At 56.2% G+C, this 19,606-nt stretch overlaps 1 protein-coding gene across 4 annotated transcripts in view; it reads right to left on the bottom strand.

Annotated features, from left to right (window-relative positions):
• SCN5A (sodium voltage-gated channel alpha subunit 5) overlaps positions 1-19,606 on the bottom strand; it is a 99,267-nt gene that overhangs the window by 56,304 nt on the left and 23,357 nt on the right. For 3 of the 4 annotated variants that reach the window (XM_023619740.2, XM_070236858.1, NM_001163895.2), the window contains 7 exon segments: positions 16,344-16,433; positions 14,857-14,985; positions 7,837-7,928; positions 4,328-4,558; positions 2,671-2,734; positions 1,154-1,295; positions 479-676 (listed from right to left, as the gene is read on the bottom strand). In XM_023619740.2, the coding sequence (XP_023475508.1) occupies positions 479-676; positions 1,154-1,295; positions 2,671-2,734; positions 4,328-4,558; positions 7,837-7,928; positions 14,857-14,985; positions 16,344-16,433 (946 nt within the window). 4 annotated transcript variants of the gene reach the window in all.

Below are 19,606 nucleotides of genomic sequence, written 5' to 3'. Positions count from 1 at the left end.
TCCATGAACACAAAGATCTCTTTGATCCAGCATGCACTATGTTCACAGGGCCACCTTTACCCAGCAGGCACCACCTGCACCTGGCGGACACCACGATCCTAGGGAACAGCTTTCCCCCGCAGGTACCACATTCACAGGGCCCACCTTTACCCAGCAGGCACCACTTCTCCCCAGCAGGCATCTCACAAACAGGCACTGTCTTCACCTAGCAAGTACCGAATTTTTACCCAGCAGACACCACATTCAGGTGAAATGTCTGTACCCAGCTGACACCAGCTTTACCCAGCAGGCACTGCCTTTTACCCAGCAGGTGCCACATTTACAGGTACCAGCTTTACTCAGTAGGCACTAGCTTTACCCAGCATGCATCATCATGTCTCCAGGCACCCGCTTTACCCAGCATGCACCATTCTCCAGGCACCCACAGTCAGGTGAAGGCTGGGTCTGGAGGCTCCTTGGCTGCGTCCTGCTCACCCACCTCATGCTCTTTCTTGAGCATCTCCATGGCTTCCTGGAAGCGCTTTTCCTTCTCCTCAGTCTCAGCGATGGTGGCTTGGTTTTGCTCCTCGTAGGCCATGGCAACCACAGCCAGGATCAAGTTCACCAGGTAGAAGGAGCCCAGGAAGATGACAAGCATGAAGAAGATCATGTAGATCTTCCCTGCGGACCTCAGGGTCTGGGGGAGCAAGGGGGCAGAGGTCATTCTCACTGGGGCCCCTTCTGGGTCACGGTCATGGCGTTTCTAAGCTGTCCAGTCTGGCTGTGCCAGGGTTTCAGAGGACCACAGCCGGGGGAGGGGGTAGAGCAAGTCCCACCGACAGAGGGAGGTAGGAGGTCTCAGCCAGCTGGGGGAAGTGTTGCACCCACAGAGGGACTATTCCCTCACAGAGGGTGGAGGAGTGTCTCCTCACAGAGCATGGGGTGTCCTATATAAAGGGAGAGGTAGTAGGTCACCAGCAAAAAGAAAGGTTCTTTGCTTGCTGAGCCCCTATCCCTCAGATACAAGGATCCCTGACCCCTGCCCCTCCTGAGCTCTCACCAGTGGAGAAGCTCCTGGGGCCACCTCTAGCTTAGTCACTCGTGCAGCCTTGGCCCTTGAGGGGCCCTGAGTCCCATCCTGGTGTCCCTCTGCTGGCCTCACGCACCCACCTACCTGCTGGTAGAGACGCTCCCAGCAGTCCTGCGTCATCAGACGGAAGAGTGCAAGGAAGGCCCAGGCGAAGGAGTCGAAGCTGGTGTAGCCGTGGTCAGGGTTCTCGCCTGCCTTGAGGCACCGGTAGCCCTCGGGACACGTCCTGTGGCCAGACACGCAGACTCTGGCTCACGCTGTAAGGGATCCTCTGCCCCTGAGACCCTGGCTGAGACTGACTCATCTCTGGGCAGCCCAGCATAGTCCCCACTGCTTCATGAGGCTGTGCGTCAGGAACCTAGTGCCGCACTGCTGGGTCCCGCCTCCATGACTTTTCATGCTGTGTCTCCCACCTGGGACATCATCTTCTCCTTTTCTTTACCCTTCTGATTCTGCTAGGCCTAAATGCAGCTCCCTTCTGCCCACATGACACACCATTCCAGCTGCTGACTGAGTTGCCTCTCCCCTCATGGAGGAAGCACCGAGGGCCTGGCTTGCATCTCTTCCTCTGCCTGCCTACCCCACGGGGAGTTGAGCAGAGTGCAGGCATGCAAGGGGAGCAGTGAGGCTTGGCTGAGCTGAACAGGATGCAGCCCAGGGCAAAGGGTGGGCCAAAGGGTTGATGGATGATTCCGGGGTAAACGGGCTGGGGCTTGGCCATTGCTGGAGAATGTGCCCATTTGCAGGACTGCACACACAGGCACAGGGAGGCAGACCCACAGCTCACTGAGTTTGAGGGGATAGCCTTGTTCTCAAAAAGGAAGCAGTGGGCTTGATTCATGCATGCGTGTGTGTGTGTGTGTGTGTTTGTGTGACAGAGGTTGAGGGAAGGGGGACTTAGTCAGTGGGAGGATGCAGCCAAAGGCCTCTGTGCATTGCTAACGTCCTAAGACCTTCTAGACAATCTCTTTAGCGACAGGAAGGGCTCTGGAACTTCATACTCAGAGATGTGGGCCTCAGAGCACCTCCCCTACCAGGTGAGCTTGTGGGCTCCCTGCCCCTAACAACCTATGGCACAGTAACACTGACCCAGACACTGCTGTGCACAGAGCCCTAGAAGCTGCACATGGTTACTGGGCATCTCTGGGCACCACACTCAGGCTGCAGGTACAGGCCCTGCTTGTCCCGGAGGAAATCTCAGAGGCTGTTGGGGGAACCACGTTCACTCTGGACCCGACGCACAAATTGGCAGGGAGGAAGGAAAGACTGGAGTAGGACAAAACCACCTGGGGGGCTTCTGGAAGGAAATGCAGCCAGGGTTGGGCTGTGGGGAGCCCTGCAGGGCCTCCTGAGCTGCCCCCAGTCCCTCCCTCCAGATCTGTGTCCCCATCCCTTTCTTACCCCCTCTGCAGCTGTCACCCCTGTGGTGGGGGGGAGGGGGGGAAGCTGCCAGGGGCCTGGAAGGGCCTGGAAATGAGGCAGGGGGAGGCCTCAGTGTCCCTGGGGTCAAGGGCATAAACTAAAAGCACAGTCAGTTGAGAAAGCACTGGGAGACTCCTCTGGCTGAGTGAGGTGGCTCTGGGTGGGGGGGCGCCACATACCCAGCATCAGAGCTGTTCCCACACAGTAACACGTCAGAAGTGCCATTCTTGAGCAGGTAATTTTCTGGAAAAGAAACACCCAACGGTGAGGGGCACGTGTGGCCGACTCCTGGGGTTCCCTCTTTGTACCCAGGGCTTTGGGGCGGTAGAGACATCTCTGGCGGTCTTCCCTCCTCTTCTCTGTCCCTGTCTGACCCCTACCCTCTGCCTGGTCAGGCCTGAGAAAACTCCAGCTGCTTCTCTGGCCTTCCTCCTGCTCCTCTTCAGATGTTCAGCTGCCACTGTCCCCTATACTCTCAGAAGAAACAGGAAGCCCTGTGGAGGCCCTCAGCTGTCCCCACAGGGAGCTTGTGCACCTTGCCCTAAACCACTCAGGGGGCCAACCAGGGCCAAGAGAGGAGGCAGGGGTCTGAGCAGAGTTCCAGCTTGGCTGCTGATTCACGTGTGGCCTTGGCAGCTACTGCCCAGTTCTGGAACCACTTCCTTGTGTATAAGGTGGTGGGCGAGGCCTGCCACACTGATGGTGCCGATGCTGGGGCCTGTCCAGATGGGGCTGGGGCTGGACCAGATGAGAAAAGAGACACCCAGTCCTGTCCTCTCCTCTCTGTGGCCATCCATCAGCCCCCAGCACTCACCACCACCTGCCTTGGTCTTAGGCAGCAGTTCTCGAAGTGCGGACAGCAGTATCAAGCAACAACTGGGACTGGTTAGAAATGTAACTTCCTGAGTGCCACCCCAGGTCTCCCAACTCAGAATCTCTGAGGGTGGGGCCCAGCACCTGCATTTTTTGGAGGCTTCCAGGTGACTCTGGTGCACATTGAAGTTTTAGAACCACTGCTATATGGTCACAGCTGAACCGTAAGCAAATTTACTCACTGAATTTCTGTTTCTTTTTCCAAAGTGGATTGCTGGTGTATGTAAGTGGCCCTAACTTCCAAATGGCCCTCGGGATTCTTGTGGCCCAGAACATGGCCTTGCACCAGTGTCTACCTTTGGTCCAGGCCGACGGCACTAGTTAAGAGAGCTGCTGGCCCTCAGCCTGGAGACTGGAAGTGTACACCATGGGGCAGGGAAACAACAAGAGGGGCTCACGTGACCTTGTACACTCACCAAGCTTGTTCTGACCCTCTGGCAGGGTTCTGGGGTGCAGGTGTATGGAACGAACATCTTGGCAAAGAACGATGAAGTCAACTGAAAAATCTCATGCCAAGCAGATGGGACCTGTGAGCCTCACAAACTACTCCAACTCCATGGCTCACCCTTTCCCAAGCTAACACTTCTCTCTCTGCAGACAGGCCCGCCTCCTCACCATTCCTGACACTCTAGGGTCAGTCCTACCTCCAAACGTCGCAGCTGCTCTTCCCTTGTCTGCCTCTCCATCTAACTCCATCATCCCTGTTCTTCAAATGTCGTCTCCCCATCTAGCCTGAGAATTCACGAGGGCAGGCCCTAAGTCTGTCCCCTTCTGTCCTCTCTTGTGGAACCCCCCAAAGGGCAGGGGCAGGGATACGTGAGCACACAGCAGGGTCTCTAGGGGATCGGGTAGGGCTTAAACGGCCCTCGAGCGAGGCTTGTCCTCTGGCGAGGCCTGTGTGGGAGGTGCCCCAGTCCTGGTAGCCTCACAAAGCCCTGCTAGGGCCACAGAAACAGTCCGCACCTGGGTCGTTGAGGTAGAGGTCCAGCGATTCCCAGACCAGGCCATCAGCCTCCACAGAGCCGTTGGTATCGTTGAGCGCCGTGAAGTTGCGCACACACTTGTGCCTCAGGTTACCCATGAAGAGCTGCAGGCCAATGAGGGCAAAGACGCTGAGGCAGAAGACTGTGAGGACCATCACGTCGGCCAGCTTCTTCACAGACTGGATCAGGGCCCCCACAATGGTCTTGAGGCCTGGGGAAGGCGAGACGGAGCACAGGTCACCCACGGGCACCACGCTCCCTGTTCCAGTGGGCGGGGGCCGGGCCTGAGCGGGTGCTGGGCCAGGTGGGCAATCACGAGGTGGGGCAGAGCGAAGGAGGCCTCTCTTGGGCTTTTTAGACCAAAGCCCCCCTTTCTTCCGCTGCCGAGATTCCGTCCTCACTCCCTTGGGGCAGGAGTCCAGTCCGGCCATGTATTTTCAGAGGGGCCAAGTCCTCTGCTCGCCACTAGCCAAATACATGAAATGGGTGCGGGAACTGCTGTTTTCTTGAGGACGCAAATGCTCAAAGCCTGTCCCTGCTGGCTGGTCCCGAGGTATGCCAGGCCGACCCCTTTAGATGTAGCCCATGGAGAAGAGCCTGGGGTTAGGCCCATTCCAGGGCGATGGAGGGGCCTCAGCCTTGATCCTGAGATGGGGAGAGACACAGCCATTCCTGGTGGGGGAATGTGGTGCGTGCACTGGGGGGCCGCAGGGGAGGTCTGGGAAGGCCATGGCAGGTAATGTCCCAAGGGGCCTGTTCTGGCTTGGGCCTCACTTTTAGGAAAGGTTCAGGGGTAGGGGAGGGGTTGACTTATTTTGCATTTTCCTCCTCTGCCCTGTCCCTCTGGGACCCATGCCCATCCACTCCATTCCCCAAAGCTGAGAGGCCGTGATCTGTTAGTGGCACAGCCCAGCTCCCTGCAGAAGCCAGCACCACACAGCGAAGTAACAGAAAAGCACGTGTAGATGCATTCAGTCTGACACTAGCTACTGTCCTACAAGTTCGAGCAGAGCAGGGCAGCGAGGGGCTTCTCTGCCAACAGCAGGGCCCTGCCCCCACCCACACCGCGCTCCCATCGAAGCGGCCAGATCTCAGATTAAGCTCCATCCATCCACTGTCCAGCCGGTTAATGTGTTAGGAGCACCTGTGGCTACTGTGCCCAAGGCTGCTGTGCCCGTGACCCAGAGACAGGGAGGCAGCGATGGGCAAGCGCGTGGGGAAGTCATCCCCACAGACCTGCTAATGCTGCTGCCCGCCCAAGGCTCAGAGGCACTCCGTGGTCTATGTGGAAATCATCCTGGCAGATGTTGGCAACTGCCTGGGCAGTGAGGGGACCTTGCAGGGGTCTGGGCCCGGAGTGGTAGTGGCGGGATTCATGAGCCCCTCCTAGTCTAGAACTCCTCATCTCCAGCGGAGGTTCTAGGACCCCTCAGTGGGCACACTCTGGTTCTGCACACCAGGCCTGGAGACCCTGCCCAGACTGTGGGGGATGGAGGGATAAAGCGAAGGGTGGTGGGCAGCAACCCGCATACCCAAACTAGACTCTGCCTCAACCGTTAGGCTAAAGTATCTTTGGCCTAAGCATCCAGCTCAAGGCCCAGCAAAGCACTTCCTGGTCTGTGGAGACAGCGTCTGTGGGGACAATCAGTTGGTGAGCACAGACCCATTCCTTTAGAAGTTTTTCATATTGATGACAGAGTTCTCTTCTGGCAAGAATGATCCCGGGAAAGTAACAAGATTCTTTCTGAAAAGACCCAGGAAGCAATGAGTCCTGTGGGGTCAACTGGGAAATTCTCCAGCTGCTAAGTTCTAACAGGCTAGGTGAGGAGCCCTTGGAAACCAACCATTCTGATTTCATTCCCATTTTACGGGAAAGGAGACTGAGGTATAGAGAGGGCCAAGGCTATTAAGACTCAGCTCGGGACACCTCCTCCAGGGAGCCTTCCATAATGCTGACCATAATAGCATTTTTCTCATGTCCAATTTCAGGGTCTGCTGTCTGCTGCTTCACTGGGTTGCTGGCAGCTTGAAGAGACCGAGTAGGGCTGGGTTGAGGTTGGTGAGCTTCCTCCTTTTCCCCAGGACTGAGAAATATTTTCCTTTGTCAACCTTTCTTATAAAACAGACTGGAAGGTGCCTTTTCTTAACTGCTGTGGTCAGTGTGCTTATCTGCTCCCGTGAGGTGTATGCTGAGAGGTTGTCCCTGGGCCCCTGGAGGACAGACCCTGAGGCTTCGAAGCACGTATGTGTTGGCCAAGGCCAACGACGTCTGTCTCAAGGGGGGTGGCTCCATGGGAGCGGCTGGGGGTGTACTGTCCCACCAGCTACTGGCTCTCAGCAGGGGTTTGGGCCACTTGTGGGGGCAATGGCCCTGTGCACATCCTATGGGGGGTTCAGATGCCTGGGGAATATTCTGGCTCAGTGTGAACACAGCATAAGTGGGGGCTCTTCTATAAGATAATTTAACCCCACCGGGGGGAGTCTGAACTCCTCCAGGGAGCTCAGACAAGGCCCCTACCTCCTTGGGGGCAGCAACAGCTAAAAGCAGGCCAAAGGCCCAGGACCCACCAGCTTTCCAACTCAGCAGTGGATACAACCATCTGGTTCACCTAATTCTTCCCTCAGCCTTGACACCTCCCCAGATGGGTGGCACACAACCTGGCTCCAGCTGCCTTTTTGAAAACAGTGCCTTCTCCAGCTCTGAGTGTGGCTGCATTCAGAAAAGGCTCTCGAGGGAGCCTCTGGGCACTGCCGTCTGGGCCCTGAAATCATCACAAGCCTTTGGAGAGCTTTCCTGGATGGACGGGGTAGACCGGCTTTCTAGAGAGGCTGTCTGGGCTTAGAAGATTTCCCGGGCACAGTTGCCAACATCTGTGAAGGAGGATTTCTTCCTGAGGCTACCATGCATGGTTTGCTAAACCTCTACAGCACCATGCAGCAAGGACTGTTAGACGCCAAGGCCCGATGCCACCTGTCCACAGAGTACGCGCCGTTTCACAAAATGGGGTGTGGCTCCGGCTGTGCAGACGTCACGAGAGCGGGCACAAGGCCGGGGCTGGGCACTCAGTCTCGAAAGACCGAGCCACAGTTGTCCTTTTTCGTTTTGGGTGTGTGTGTGGATGATGCTTCAGGCTGAAGCAATTCACACACAAGCTTTTAGTTAGTCAAATAGCTGAGCTCAGTTTAAGAAAGAAATCACTCTCTTGGGAAGATGTTGGGTTCAATCCAGGGCCTGCCATGGGGTGCTCTGAGCCCCCCTGGTGTCTGTGAGAGGGGGCTTTGCTGGGGTGGGCAGCCGGAAGCCCATTCTGAGGCTTCCAGGGGACAGCCGTGTCCTCTGCCTGACAGACCCCACACCCGGAGCTCTGGGAAAGGTATTCTGGTGACAGGCACATTCGAAGGGGCCTTCCCGAGGCTCGCCTCGGCTCCCCGGTGGCTGGAAAGGCCGGAGCATATCCTGGCAGCCTTGGCGTTTAACCTGATTTTCACCTGAAATGACTGATATAGTTTTCAGGGCCCGGAGGACTCGGAAGGTGCGTAAAGCTGAGACATTGCCCAGGTCCACAAATTCAGTGGTGTATCTGTAATAAGGGAAATTCACACACGAGACAGTGACAACACGCCAGGAGGAGACACACGGTTGGGGGTGGGGAGGGGGAGACAGAGAGAGAGTCACTTGTAGCTGAGATCTGAGAGGCAAGCTGGCATCTTACCTGGGATAACTGAAATAGTTTTTAGAGCTCTCAGGACTCTGAAAGTTCGAAGAGCCGACAAATTGCCTAGTTTTATATTTTCTGATACATACCTGCAGAATCAAACCACAGTTATTGGGAATTACAAAGCGGCACCTCAGCCTGCCCTCCCCGACCAGCCCTCTCCCTTCTCCCCCTCCCACAGGGAGGCTCTGGATGGCCTGGGATCTCTGCCAGGTCTCCTTCCTGATCTCAACCCTCCTGACACAGGGACCTCAGTGTGGGTGCCTTAAGGATGTCCACACTGGTTCTCCCAGTGATGGCCCCGTGAACAACCTGTGCCAGGATGTGCCGCGTTCTCCATGCCACTGGGACGGTGGCACAAAACCATGTGGCAGGGTCTGAGGCTGGGGACACAGCAGGGTGATAGTTTTCCAGGAGGCTCAGGCCGGGTGATAGAGGAAGCAAGTGGGTTTCTGGTCCTAGTTTTGCTCTTTCTTCTGCAGACTGTGGTCGACTCGTGTCTGGCTGCTCTGATCTGGGGGACCCTCAGCCTTGGCTGCTATCACCACGGAGGCGTGGCTGGGTCTGCGAGGGCTGCCCTCTTGCTCCTTCCAACCAGAAATCTCTGTGCAAAGAGTGGTTCAGGAGTCCCTGAAGTCATGAGGTGGAGGCGACCTGAATCCTCCACGGGAGAAGCAGAGTTCGCTAGACGATGCTTTGGGAGATGGGAAGGGAGGCTGCCTGAATACTCAGCTCTTCGACTACTCACGGGCAGCGGCCAAAAGAAGAAGAGAAAAGAGCAGGATGAGGGGGTCCTAGAGAGATGCTGGCCCCTACCCCATGAGTCTACTGCAGTACCCTCTGTGTCCCCCAAGGATGGCCCTGGGTCTCCACAGGAGGAGTGACCTCTGGACGTGAGCAGCCCTCCTTGGGGTCTGTCCTGCTTGGGTCTGAATGGTGCTCAGCAGGGTTGAATGGCCGTGGGGCTCCAACCTAGAACTTGGACAGTCATCCATCTGTGGCCTTCACAGCCATAAGAGGAAGGAGTCGGTCTCTGGTGGGTAGAGACCTGCCCAAGCAAAGCGTGAGGACATGCATGGTTGGGCCACATGACCAGGATGTCTGAGAGGAGGATCAACAGTGTGTGACCAGGACCACTGGGACAGTGGCAATGACCTGTGATATTTAACCAAAGGCTCCGCATCCAGGGTGTCTGACATTTAACTGAAGGTGTCTGATGTTTAATAAAGGACAGCGGACTCAGGATGTCTGATGTTTAACCAAGTGTGTGTGACCTGGTGTCTGAGTGACATCAGACCTAGCACATCAGCCCAGTGACACCGGCTGAGTGCCAAGGGTATGCTTAGAGTCCACTGGACTCATTCTGTGGTCAGTCTGGACCTCCAGGCCCCTCCACTCTGCTCAGAGCTTCTGAATCTGCCTTCAAGCTGGGGGTGTCTACAGGGAAGGACTTGGCGGGCTGTGTCAAGGGACTCAACGTCCTGGGATCAGCTGGGCCCAGCCTGGTCCAGCTCTAACTGACGCTTGACTGACACCAGCTTCCTCTACGTCCACTCATGGGGCCCTTCCATCTTCATAGGGCCCTGTGGACCATGCCTGCTCCCTCCTTACTCACCACATCCCTTCAGAGGTGGGAAGTCAGCAAACACATTCTCAGAGCTTTCCTTCTGGCTATACCAAATCCTTTCTGTGGTGTAGTTTCCATTCCATCCCCCAGATTCACTTCAGCTAGCAGATTTTTCTCTGGTACAGCAATCAGATGCAGCCCCATCTTCCAGTGGGGAGCAGAAGTCACCTCCCTTGTTCTGGCTCATATACACCTATTAATTTGGTCCAAGCTCCCTCTCAACTTTTGATGACTACTCCATTCTCTGTTATGGCTCAGACCCTCAGGCCTCTGTCTCACATTCTTCTCTCCGGCTTGGACTCTCCATCCAGACATGGTGCTGCCACGGGCCTCTCAGGTGGAGCCTGGCCCATTGCCAATGTTGCCATCACACGAAAGCCATGATTCCAGCCTGCTGGTGGCTCTGGGTCCCATTTCCTGCTGCTGGTCTAGCAGATGTGGCCTGGGACAACAGCTTTTCTTGTTCAGGACACTGATTTCAAGACTGCCTCTTCTGGTAACAGAGTGTGAGTGGAGCACTGTACAGATCAGAGAGGGAACCAACTGTCCTTGCTTTTCTCCTCCTGTCCCTTACAGACCCTGTGTGTCTCCTGGCATCTCCAGTGAAGACCTGCCTGTCTCTAGCTCGAATTCAGCTTGTGTCTGCCCGTCCCAGTGTAGAACCTGCCACACCTCGCCCTTGCACAGACAGTACCCACCCTCCATTCCTCGTCCGCCTCCTCAGCTGCTGGTGCCGGGCACAGAGAAGTCAAAACCCCAAGGCGCGTGCTCCCGACAGGCTTGCAAAGTCAGCTGAGTGGCTGAGAACAGGATTGGGGCTGGTGGTTGCGTGTCTGTGAAGTCAGGACACGCGTGGGAGCGCAATCCTTAGGGGAAGGAAGTCTCAAAGGTGGGGTGCAGGGCTGCGTGAGGGCACGGTGTGTCTGTGACCATGTCTGTGACATGCGAGCTGTTGCCTCTTACTCGGTCCAGAGCCTGGTGCCTGCCTGCTTCCCGTGCTGGGGCCCGAGACCCCATCAAGCCCTCTCTTGGGGCCCTGGAGTGTGGCAAGCAGGCAAAGGGCCAGCTTCCGCGGTAGCAGGGGTACAGGTAAGGCTCCGCCCCTGTAAGGTTGGCACAACTCTCCTCCAAGCCATTCTTCTCCTTCTGCTGTGGCCAAGCTGCTGGGCAAGGGCAGACAGCTGTGGCGGGTGGTGCCACGGGCCCCCCCACAGGAAGAGCAGAGGGTGGTGGGTGAGAATCCCTTCCCTATCACACCAGCAGCAGCACAGCAAGGAGCCTTTTGGGAGGCTGAGGAACCAAGAGGAAGGGCAGACCCTGGCGTTCTTCCTGCTCCAGCCCTACGCTGCTGTGCAGCCCTCCCCTTCGATGTAGACGGCCCCTCATGGGGCTGCTGGCAGAAGGTATAGCCAGCACCACAGCCACCGCACTGAATGCCACCCTCTCCTCTCTGCCCTCCCTCCCTTCCCCTCCAGGTTTGGTTTCCATAACAACCCCAGAAGGTGGGAGGGAGGCTGTGCTAACTAGCAGGTAATGCCCAGCTGGGAGGGGGCCCCACGAAGAGCTCCGGCTGGAGGGTTGCCTGGCAGGCTTCCTGGCACACCCCCCTGACCCTCCCACAGCCCCTAAATTGGGGGTGGGGAATCAGAAGCATCAGACTGCGGGTGCCTCTCCTGGTTACAAGTTAGGAGACTTGGTTTTAGTCCCAGTGTTGCTGCTAACTCATTCTATAACTTTGGGCAAGTGGTAGGCTCTCTCTGAGCCTCAGTTTCTCCATCTGTAAAACCAAGGGTGGGATGGGGAATTTCATCGAATAGAACTTTTCTGCCACTCAAGGCTCCTCTGATTATCCTAGGCGTCCCATGTTATTGAACTGTTTTGGCTGTAGGATGATGTGTTTCACTGCATTACCATAGCACTAATTCATTGTGTTCATAACGCGGAATCTCTGTCAATCGGAGCTGCCGGGCGAGTCCAGTCCAGAGCACAAACCTACATTTCAATGGGTCCATGCGGCCCCCGGGGAACTGAGTGTGACATTTCTGTGAGATGCTCAGAGACGTGGAAACAGTCTGGTGGCCTCTGAGGCCCTGTTCTGCTTTGTCACCCCTGGTTCTGGTTCAGAGCGAAGGTAGGCAGGCCAGCCGTGGTGAGGATTACACACCTGCTCTGTGATGCTGAGCAGAAGGAGCGGGTCCCCAAGGGATCTCATGGGGACTGAGACTGGGATTCTCTCCCCAAGCAGGACAGGAGGACGTGCTAAGGGCCTGAGGTCATGCAGAGCATCTCCCAGAGACATGGGCTGAAGACGGGCCGAAGCCTGGCCCCTGCTGTCAGACAAGGGGCCCCGTGCGACCCCTTTCCTGGGGTCTGGGAGTGTCACTGCCGTGACACAGTCCTGCTGAGGCTCCAGGATGGGAAGGTAGGGATGGATCAGGCAGACGCTGTGTCCTTTCCTGTGGAAGCTCCCTTCCTGTGACACTAGGCCCTCAGGGGTCCAGGGATCACTGACCCCCTCCTCGAGGGCCCGGCCAGCAATCCTACTCCATTTCCAAGTCAGTGCAATAGCTCATGGCTCCGACATGAGAGTGCTCCCTCTCTCCTCAAACCTCAGACATGCCTCCCTACTCTGTGTTCTCGGCTGATGACCCTGCTTCTTATCACTGAGAAAATAGAAGCAATCAGAAGAGAAATTCCTTCTCTCATCATCTACTCTATCCAACACCACCTGAAATTCTGCCTGCCCTGCTCTTAAGGTCAAGGTTCCCCCCAGGCCCTGGATTCCCACCCCTCGGGACAGCTCAAGGGCTTTGCTCTGCAATTTGCCCCTCCTCCATCATCAGACTTCCCTTCTCTACTGGATCCTTTCCATCAGCCCGCAAAGATAACTCCAGATGTCTACACTTGCTCCACCTCGCCTCCTTCCACTCTCTCCAGCCCTGTCTAATCAGACGTATGTCCCTCAACCCACTGGAACCTGTCTTGTCAAGGTCATCAATGATCTTCACGTTGTCCACTCCAATGGCTGGTCCATTCTTGGTTCTCTCCTTCCTCGGTCTCCTTGTCGTACCTTTCCAGTTGAATCACTCTGCTCTCTCCTGGTTTCCCTCCACCCTCCCTGGCAGTTCCCTCCAGTTTTCTTCACTCAATCCTCCTTCTTTCCTGACCTCGAGACCCTAGAGCATCCTTCAGTATAGTCCCCAGGCAGCTTCCCTTCTCTGGCTACACTCACTCCTAGGTGATGTCTTTCCAGTCTCCTGGCTTTAAATGCCATCTACATCCTGAGGGCTTCTAAATTTCTATTTCCACCTCGGACCACTTTCCTGAACTCCAGACTAGAATATCCAGACACCTACTCAATCTCTCACACCAGGTGCTTTCAAATTTAATACATTCCAAACTGGACTTTTGATTCTCTTCCTCCCTCAGCCAGCTCCTCCCACCTTTCTCCGTTTCAATGGGTGGTAACACCATTCACCCAGCTACTCAAGCCAAGAACCACCTGGGGGTCTCCTGCCTGACCCACCTTCAAAATACATCCAGAATCTGACCATGTCGTTCACCTTCTCCACTTGGACGCTGGTCCCAGCCACTGTCACCTCCCTCCTGGCTACTAAAACAGGCTCCTAACTGCTCTGCTTCCACCGTCACCTTCTACAGTCTCTTGTCCACACAGTAGCCAGGGCGAACTTCAGAGAATGTAAATCAGAGCACGTCACTCCCTGCTCTTAACCCCCACCTGGCTTTTACCTCCACCTCTAAGGCCGCACAACCTACCCCACCACTTTGCATCCTCATCTCCCACTGCTCTCTCCCTTGTTCACTTGGCTTTGCTTGGGCCTAAATCTACACTGGATTGGGGGCAAGTGGCAGCCTCTCTCTGAGCCTCAGTTTCCCCAGCTGTAAAGTGGTGGGCTGGAGTCAGCTCACAGGGTACCTAGAAACAGGTTCTGATGCATTTTCTAGCCACCAGGTTCACTAGCTAGTTTGAAAGCATCCCATGAGCAGGGCCCAGTTTCCCCCTCTGCTCTCTCCCTCACAGCAAGGCTGAGCTCACAGCAGGGCTGCTCATGTCTGGGTTAAATAAAGTCTTTGTCATGAATGGGTGGATTCAGTGAATCTGAGAGTCCTAGAAAGGAAGAGCTGAACTGAACCTCTTATACCACCTGGCCCAGCACCATCCTTTCACAAGCGGGGAAACTGAGGCTCTGCAAGGGCAGGGAATATAACCCTCACCATCTCTGCCTCTTGCCAAGGTGTGGAGCCCAGTCCTGCACACACTGGGTTCTCCACACACATCAGGCTTCCAGAAAGAGTTTGATGGCTCAGCCCTGACCACGAGTCCTGCACAGGAGACCCTCCCTGAGCAGCTGTCCCCACTAGAACACAGCAGCCACTGCCCGAGACAGCCAGAGTGCAACGCCTCAACCCAACCCCCCTGCAAGGGACTCCTAGGCAAGGGAGTGAGGTCTCAACCTGCACAGACCAGGCTGCGATGATGTTCACCTTCTGGAGGACTCAGTGTGTGTCCTTGGCCTCAGTTTGCTCATTTGGAAAATAGGGATCAAGAATCCCTATCCAGCCTACCTCCTCTGCTGGTGTGAGGACCCAATGGATCATGTCAGTGATCAGGTGCCATAAAATGTGCCAAACATGGAGTCTATGAGCAGAGAGAGCAGACATGCTGGTGTGCCCGGCATGAGTTCCCAGGGAGGCCTGGTCACTTCTCCAGGCCCCTTCTCTTCCCTGCAGTTTCATCCTTAATCACCTTGGAGTCTGGTTACTGTTTCACAGTGGTCCAGAGATTTCAGGCCATAATACTGATTTCCCTTGTCAGAAAGGGCAGAGGATGCTAAACCAGAATCTTAATGATGTCCCTTGAGCACAGGGCTGCTGGAAAGCCATAGATGAGCCAGTGGACCTGACCACCGTGACCCACCTGAGCCACTTTGGACCCATCTTTCCCACTAGGATGAGCTGAGGGCCTCCATCCTGTCTCCTCCTGCTACAGCAGTCAGGAGGGCTGCCCTACAGCCCCGAGCAGAGCTGCACGTGGACTGCCCCAGGGAGCTGAGAGGGCTTGGCAGCCCGGGGCCGAGAGTGGCACACACGCCCCTCAGGGTGGCCTGGGGTGGCACAGCATGGTGCAGCGAGCAAGGTACTTACGCCATGACAATCACGCTGAAGTCCAGCCAGTTCCACGGGTCCCGAAGAAAGGTGAATGCATGCAGGCAGAAGCCTCGAGCCAGAATCTTGACCAGAGACTCAAAGGTGTAAATGGCAGTGAAGGTGTACCTGGGGAGGAGAGACCGGCGGGGTTTCTCAGGAGGCCGAAGCCTACAGGCCAGGTTCGCCAGGTTCCCCACACGGCATGAGCCCCATGCAGCTCCTCTCTCAAGAGGCCCTCAGACCCCCGGAGGCTCTCTGCAACATCGCCATTGGCAGAGCTGGAGTTGGGGGCTGGAGCTTTATTCCAAACATCCGGCTAACTAATGCATCTTCCCCCTTGGTGATTTAGCATTGTTGAGTGCCTGCCATGAGCCCATCTGAACCCTCCACCTTCTCTCTCCTGGCTGTGTTGGTGTAAGAAGACGTTCCATCTACCCCCTCACCCCAGCCCTGGGGGTCCATGTACATAGGCATCTGGTGGCCACCGTGGAACAGTAAGGACACTCAGAGTCACGGCCCCTCACCCTTGTTTGTGGGTCCTCAGGCAGCTAGTGATGGGAGCATGGTCTGTCCTCAACCACCTATAGGTAGGTGTGGGCACAGCTGTCTGCCTTGGGCTTGGAAAGGGGGTTAATGTTCTAACACTGACGGCTGGCTGGGGGCCTTTTCTCTCTGCCCGGGATGGGCTGAAGAATCCCAAATGCCTGGATGCCGGGACTGTGGCCCAGAGGGCTGGAATGGGAGAGGGCCACACCCACACTGCTTCCCAGGTCTCAGCTGCTGGCTGTGGGCCCTGGTTTTGGTAAGAGAGGCTGTCCCTAACATTCTGTCGGTCCTCTCAAGACAGGAGCCAACTGCACCAAGGGCCTCTCAGCTCTGCTTAGAACCTGGGGGTGAGGTACTTTCATTTGGGAAGAGAGGACCAGAAATAGTTCTCTAAAACTGCACAAATGGTTTGAGGCGGGACTTGGGGACAAAAAGGCAGCAGAGTGTGGTAAAAGTGGGGAGATCTCTGGGCCTTTCTCAGTGGCCACACCTCCTGGCTGCATGGTTTTGGGCAAGTAACTTCTCCAGTTCTCAGTCTCTTCATCTGTCACATGGGGAGAGTGGCTGTGCCTTCCCGGTGGAGCTGCCCTGAGGGTTAAAGGAGATGCTGCCTATTGTTCTATGATCGCGCTGGCATGCACTAAGGGCTCAATAAATTACTATTATTTCAGAGCCTTCTCCAAGGTCATCAACACTCTTTAGAGTGCGACAGGGAGACATCCCCACTTTGCCAACCTGGAGAGCTTCCTCCCCCGAGGGCACAGCTCAAAGCCAGAAGTTGGCAGGCCTGGGAGTAGAGAAGGAGGGTAGGGGCTTGGCCAAGGGACCCCAGGTGGGTGACTCCCTGGGCCTCTTTTGGGGTGACTTTAGGGGCTACAGTATGGAATGGAAAAGGGAGGACAGAAGGGGCCAGCTGGAGAGGCCCTAAAGATACTCACTCGACATACTTGGTCCAGGGTGGAGGGTCGTGCTGGGCCATGAACACGCAGTTGGTCAGGATGGTGCACATGATGAGCATGCTGAAGAGCGTGGCGAGGGTCAAGGAAAGCTGCGTGCAGGGGGCCAGCTGGCCACTGCTGCCAGAGGGGCCTGGCCCTGGGGTTGTCACTGCCAGGCCAGTGCTGCCAGATCAATGCAACAGGGGCTCCAAGGAGACACACTTGGGCTGTGCCAACCTCTCCCCACCGAGGCTGGCCTCTGTCCCCTCCCTGGCACTTGCAGCTGGACAGCTGCTCTGCTCCACAGCCCCTGGCAGGGACCAGATACCTGAATTCGCCCCTTTGGCAGGGTCCCCTGGAGGGTCCATCCTGGAGGGAAGGGAGGAAGGGCCGACCCCCAGACCTCAGAGATTTAATCCTGGAGCCACACAGGAGTGCTGTCCTCAGCCACAATGGAGGGAGAGGCATTTATAAACTGTTCCTCAGGGGCCAGTGTGGGAGAGGAAGGCCATGGGGCAGGGCTCCGAGTCCCCTCCCCACTTCTTTAGGAGCCACTCAGGCTGAACTCTGGCTTAGGACTTCTCTGAAAAGCTGTTCTGCTGCCAAAACTTAGACATCTTGTGAGAACACACTGCCCCTGGGGGAGGCAGGTGCTGCTTCCTGACTTTGCGCATGTTCCTCACGCCTGTCCTCTGCTCCACCTGATGTACTCCTTGTCTTCCTCCAAGAAACCCCTCAGCAGAAGCACCCCTCAGCAGGAGCACCCGTCAGCAGGAGCACCCCTCAGCAGAAGCTCCCCCTCAGCAGGAGCACCCCAGCAGGAAGATCCCCTCCCCGAGCAACCTGCCCTGACCTCGGTTGCTGCAGCCCCTGCACCCCCAGGGCACGGGGCATCCCCTTCTCATTGCAAGGTTGCTCACTGAATGGCAATGTCCACCTGTCCCTCACCAGCAGGGGAGCTCTTCAAATGCTGGGACTGTCTTGGGCATCCTTCTGGGCCTTTGACCTTGAATTGAACTACCCGAGGCCTTGTCTGACCCCTGACTCTTTGGCTACAAGTCCTAGCTGCTGCTTTTGGCTGGACGAAGCTCTGATCTTCACAGCCTCCTTCACCTCTGCAAGGCCTGCTGAGAAGCAAGGGACAGACGCTCAGTCTCTTGTGGGCTGGGATCCCCCAAGGGCTTGGCTGAGAACAGGGACACTCTGTTGCCCTCACAAATCCCCTCCCCAGCCAGAGAGGAGAGGCTGGGCCTCCCACGCCCTGCCTGCGGCTGCCCCCAGGCTCACCACACCACCCCAGCCTCAACCCCAAGCGCAGCAGCAGCCGCCAGCTCTGCGATCCCTCAGGCTGCCCGGGAGCTGCAATAATTGAGCTCCAGGGGCCTGCCTCTTTCCTCTCTACCAGAGCTCCACCCTCTTCCATCGCCTGGCTCAAACTCAGGCCCGAGGGGAGGCCAAGGCAGTCAGCCTGGAGACTGGGCTGAACTCAAGTACTGACTTCTAAGTAGGGGGTGCCCCAGCTGGGGAGAGACGTGAGGCCTCTCAAGGAATCCAGGTGGATGCCCTCCATACCTCCAGGCCTACTTCTAGGCAACCAGGCAATAGCAGACCAAACCCAGCCCCCAGTTTATAATAAATTCTCATCTGACATTGGGCTTTGGGAACCCCTCTTAGTCAAACCAGAGTTGCTCAGCTCAGAAACCATGGCCCCAGGAAGCCTTGATTTCTCCCTGGCCAGAGAGACCTCTCCTGGCATCGCGGTCCCTCCCTCAGCTTGGCATCTGCCCATCCCTCTGGGGGTCTCCAAGGCAGGTCTCTCTCCTTCTCCAGCTTTCAAGGGCAGGATCAGATACACATCTCAGTATCCCTTCTCCCTTACACACACACACGTTCCCCACACCCGGGCTCTGTGCCAAGGCTTTCCTTGCTGGGCAGACAGTTAACGAACCCCTCAACCAGCCTTTATTCATCCCCACAGATCCATTGCTAAACCATCTACTGAGGATGCCAGATGATTCCTGAAATATGAAAGTAATGATGCTAAGAGCAAATATTTACTGAGCCCTTCCCAGGTGCAAGGCTCTGCTCTCCATATCCACTAACTAATTCAATTCTCCCAACAACCCATGAGGGGGGACTTCGTCTCCATTTCACAGACAAGGAGATGGAGGCACCGTGAGGTTAAGTTAAAGGATACTATATTAAGAAGAATAACAGCCCCCCAAAGACGACCACATCCTAACCCCTGGAAACTGTGAGTGTTACTTTACACGGCAAAAGGCACTCTGCAGATGTGATTAAATTAAGGATCTTGAGATGTGGAGATTATCCGGGATTATCTGGGGGGGCCCAATGTCATCACAGGGTCCTCAGAAGTGAAAGAGGGTGGCAGGAGAGTCAGCGTCAGAGGGACGCACGTGAGAAAGACTCCGCCAGCTGTTGCTGGCTTTGCAGACAGAAGGGGACCATAAGCCATGTAGATTCCAGAAACTGGAAAAGCCTAGAAAACAGTTTCTTCCCTGGAGCCTCCAGGAAGGAAGGCCTGCAGACACCTTAACTTTAGCCCAGGGAGACCTTTTTGGATTCTGACCTCCGGAACCGTGAGATGCTAAATTTGTGTTGTTTAGAGCCACTAAATTTGTGGTCATTTGTGACAGCTGCCACAGAAAACCACTCCAGGTACAAAGCTGGCCCATGGCAGAGCCCGCTCTGAGCCCTGGATGACCCAGCGCAAGCCTCCACTCTGAGCCCTGCTGTGGCACTGTCTGCACGATGACACCCAAGGTCGTTGGTCCATTCCCCTGCCTCCAGACTGAAGGGCCTGCGTGAGTCGCACTGCGCAGGCTCCCATCTGCCAAGTGGGAATGCGATCTCACACCTGGACTCTGCCACCCACGGGACAGTATGAAAACCAAATGAGTGAAGGGCTCCGTAAAGTGTGAGCAGACTGCCACCCAGGAGGAGGAATGGAACTGTCATTTTGCAGAACAAACCTCACCTGAGCATGTGTGCCTGGCCCTGTGTGAGAGACAGGGAGGCATCTGAGCCACTGAACTGCTCCCAGATGGGATGTTATGAGAATCCAGACCCGCCTCTGGCTGGACTGGGCAGGAAGGCTTCCCAGAGGAGGCATTTAGACAGGCACTGAAGGCCAGCTAGGGTTCCTCCAGCAATCAGTCAGCCCAGCTGGTCATGGCGAAGCAGGCTGGGCTGAGGACTGGGGAGACCCCCTCCCTGTGGAGCCAAGCCTCTCTGGGCTGTAG

The sequence above is a fragment of the Equus caballus genome, chromosome 16 (genome assembly GCF_041296265.1).
Source record: "Equus caballus isolate H_3958 breed thoroughbred chromosome 16, TB-T2T, whole genome shotgun sequence".
In the NCBI taxonomy this organism is placed as follows: domain Eukaryota; kingdom Metazoa; phylum Chordata; class Mammalia; order Perissodactyla; family Equidae; genus Equus; species Equus caballus.
Note: the sequence above shows the minus strand (reverse complement) of the source record. Positions and strands in the feature narration are given on the sequence as shown.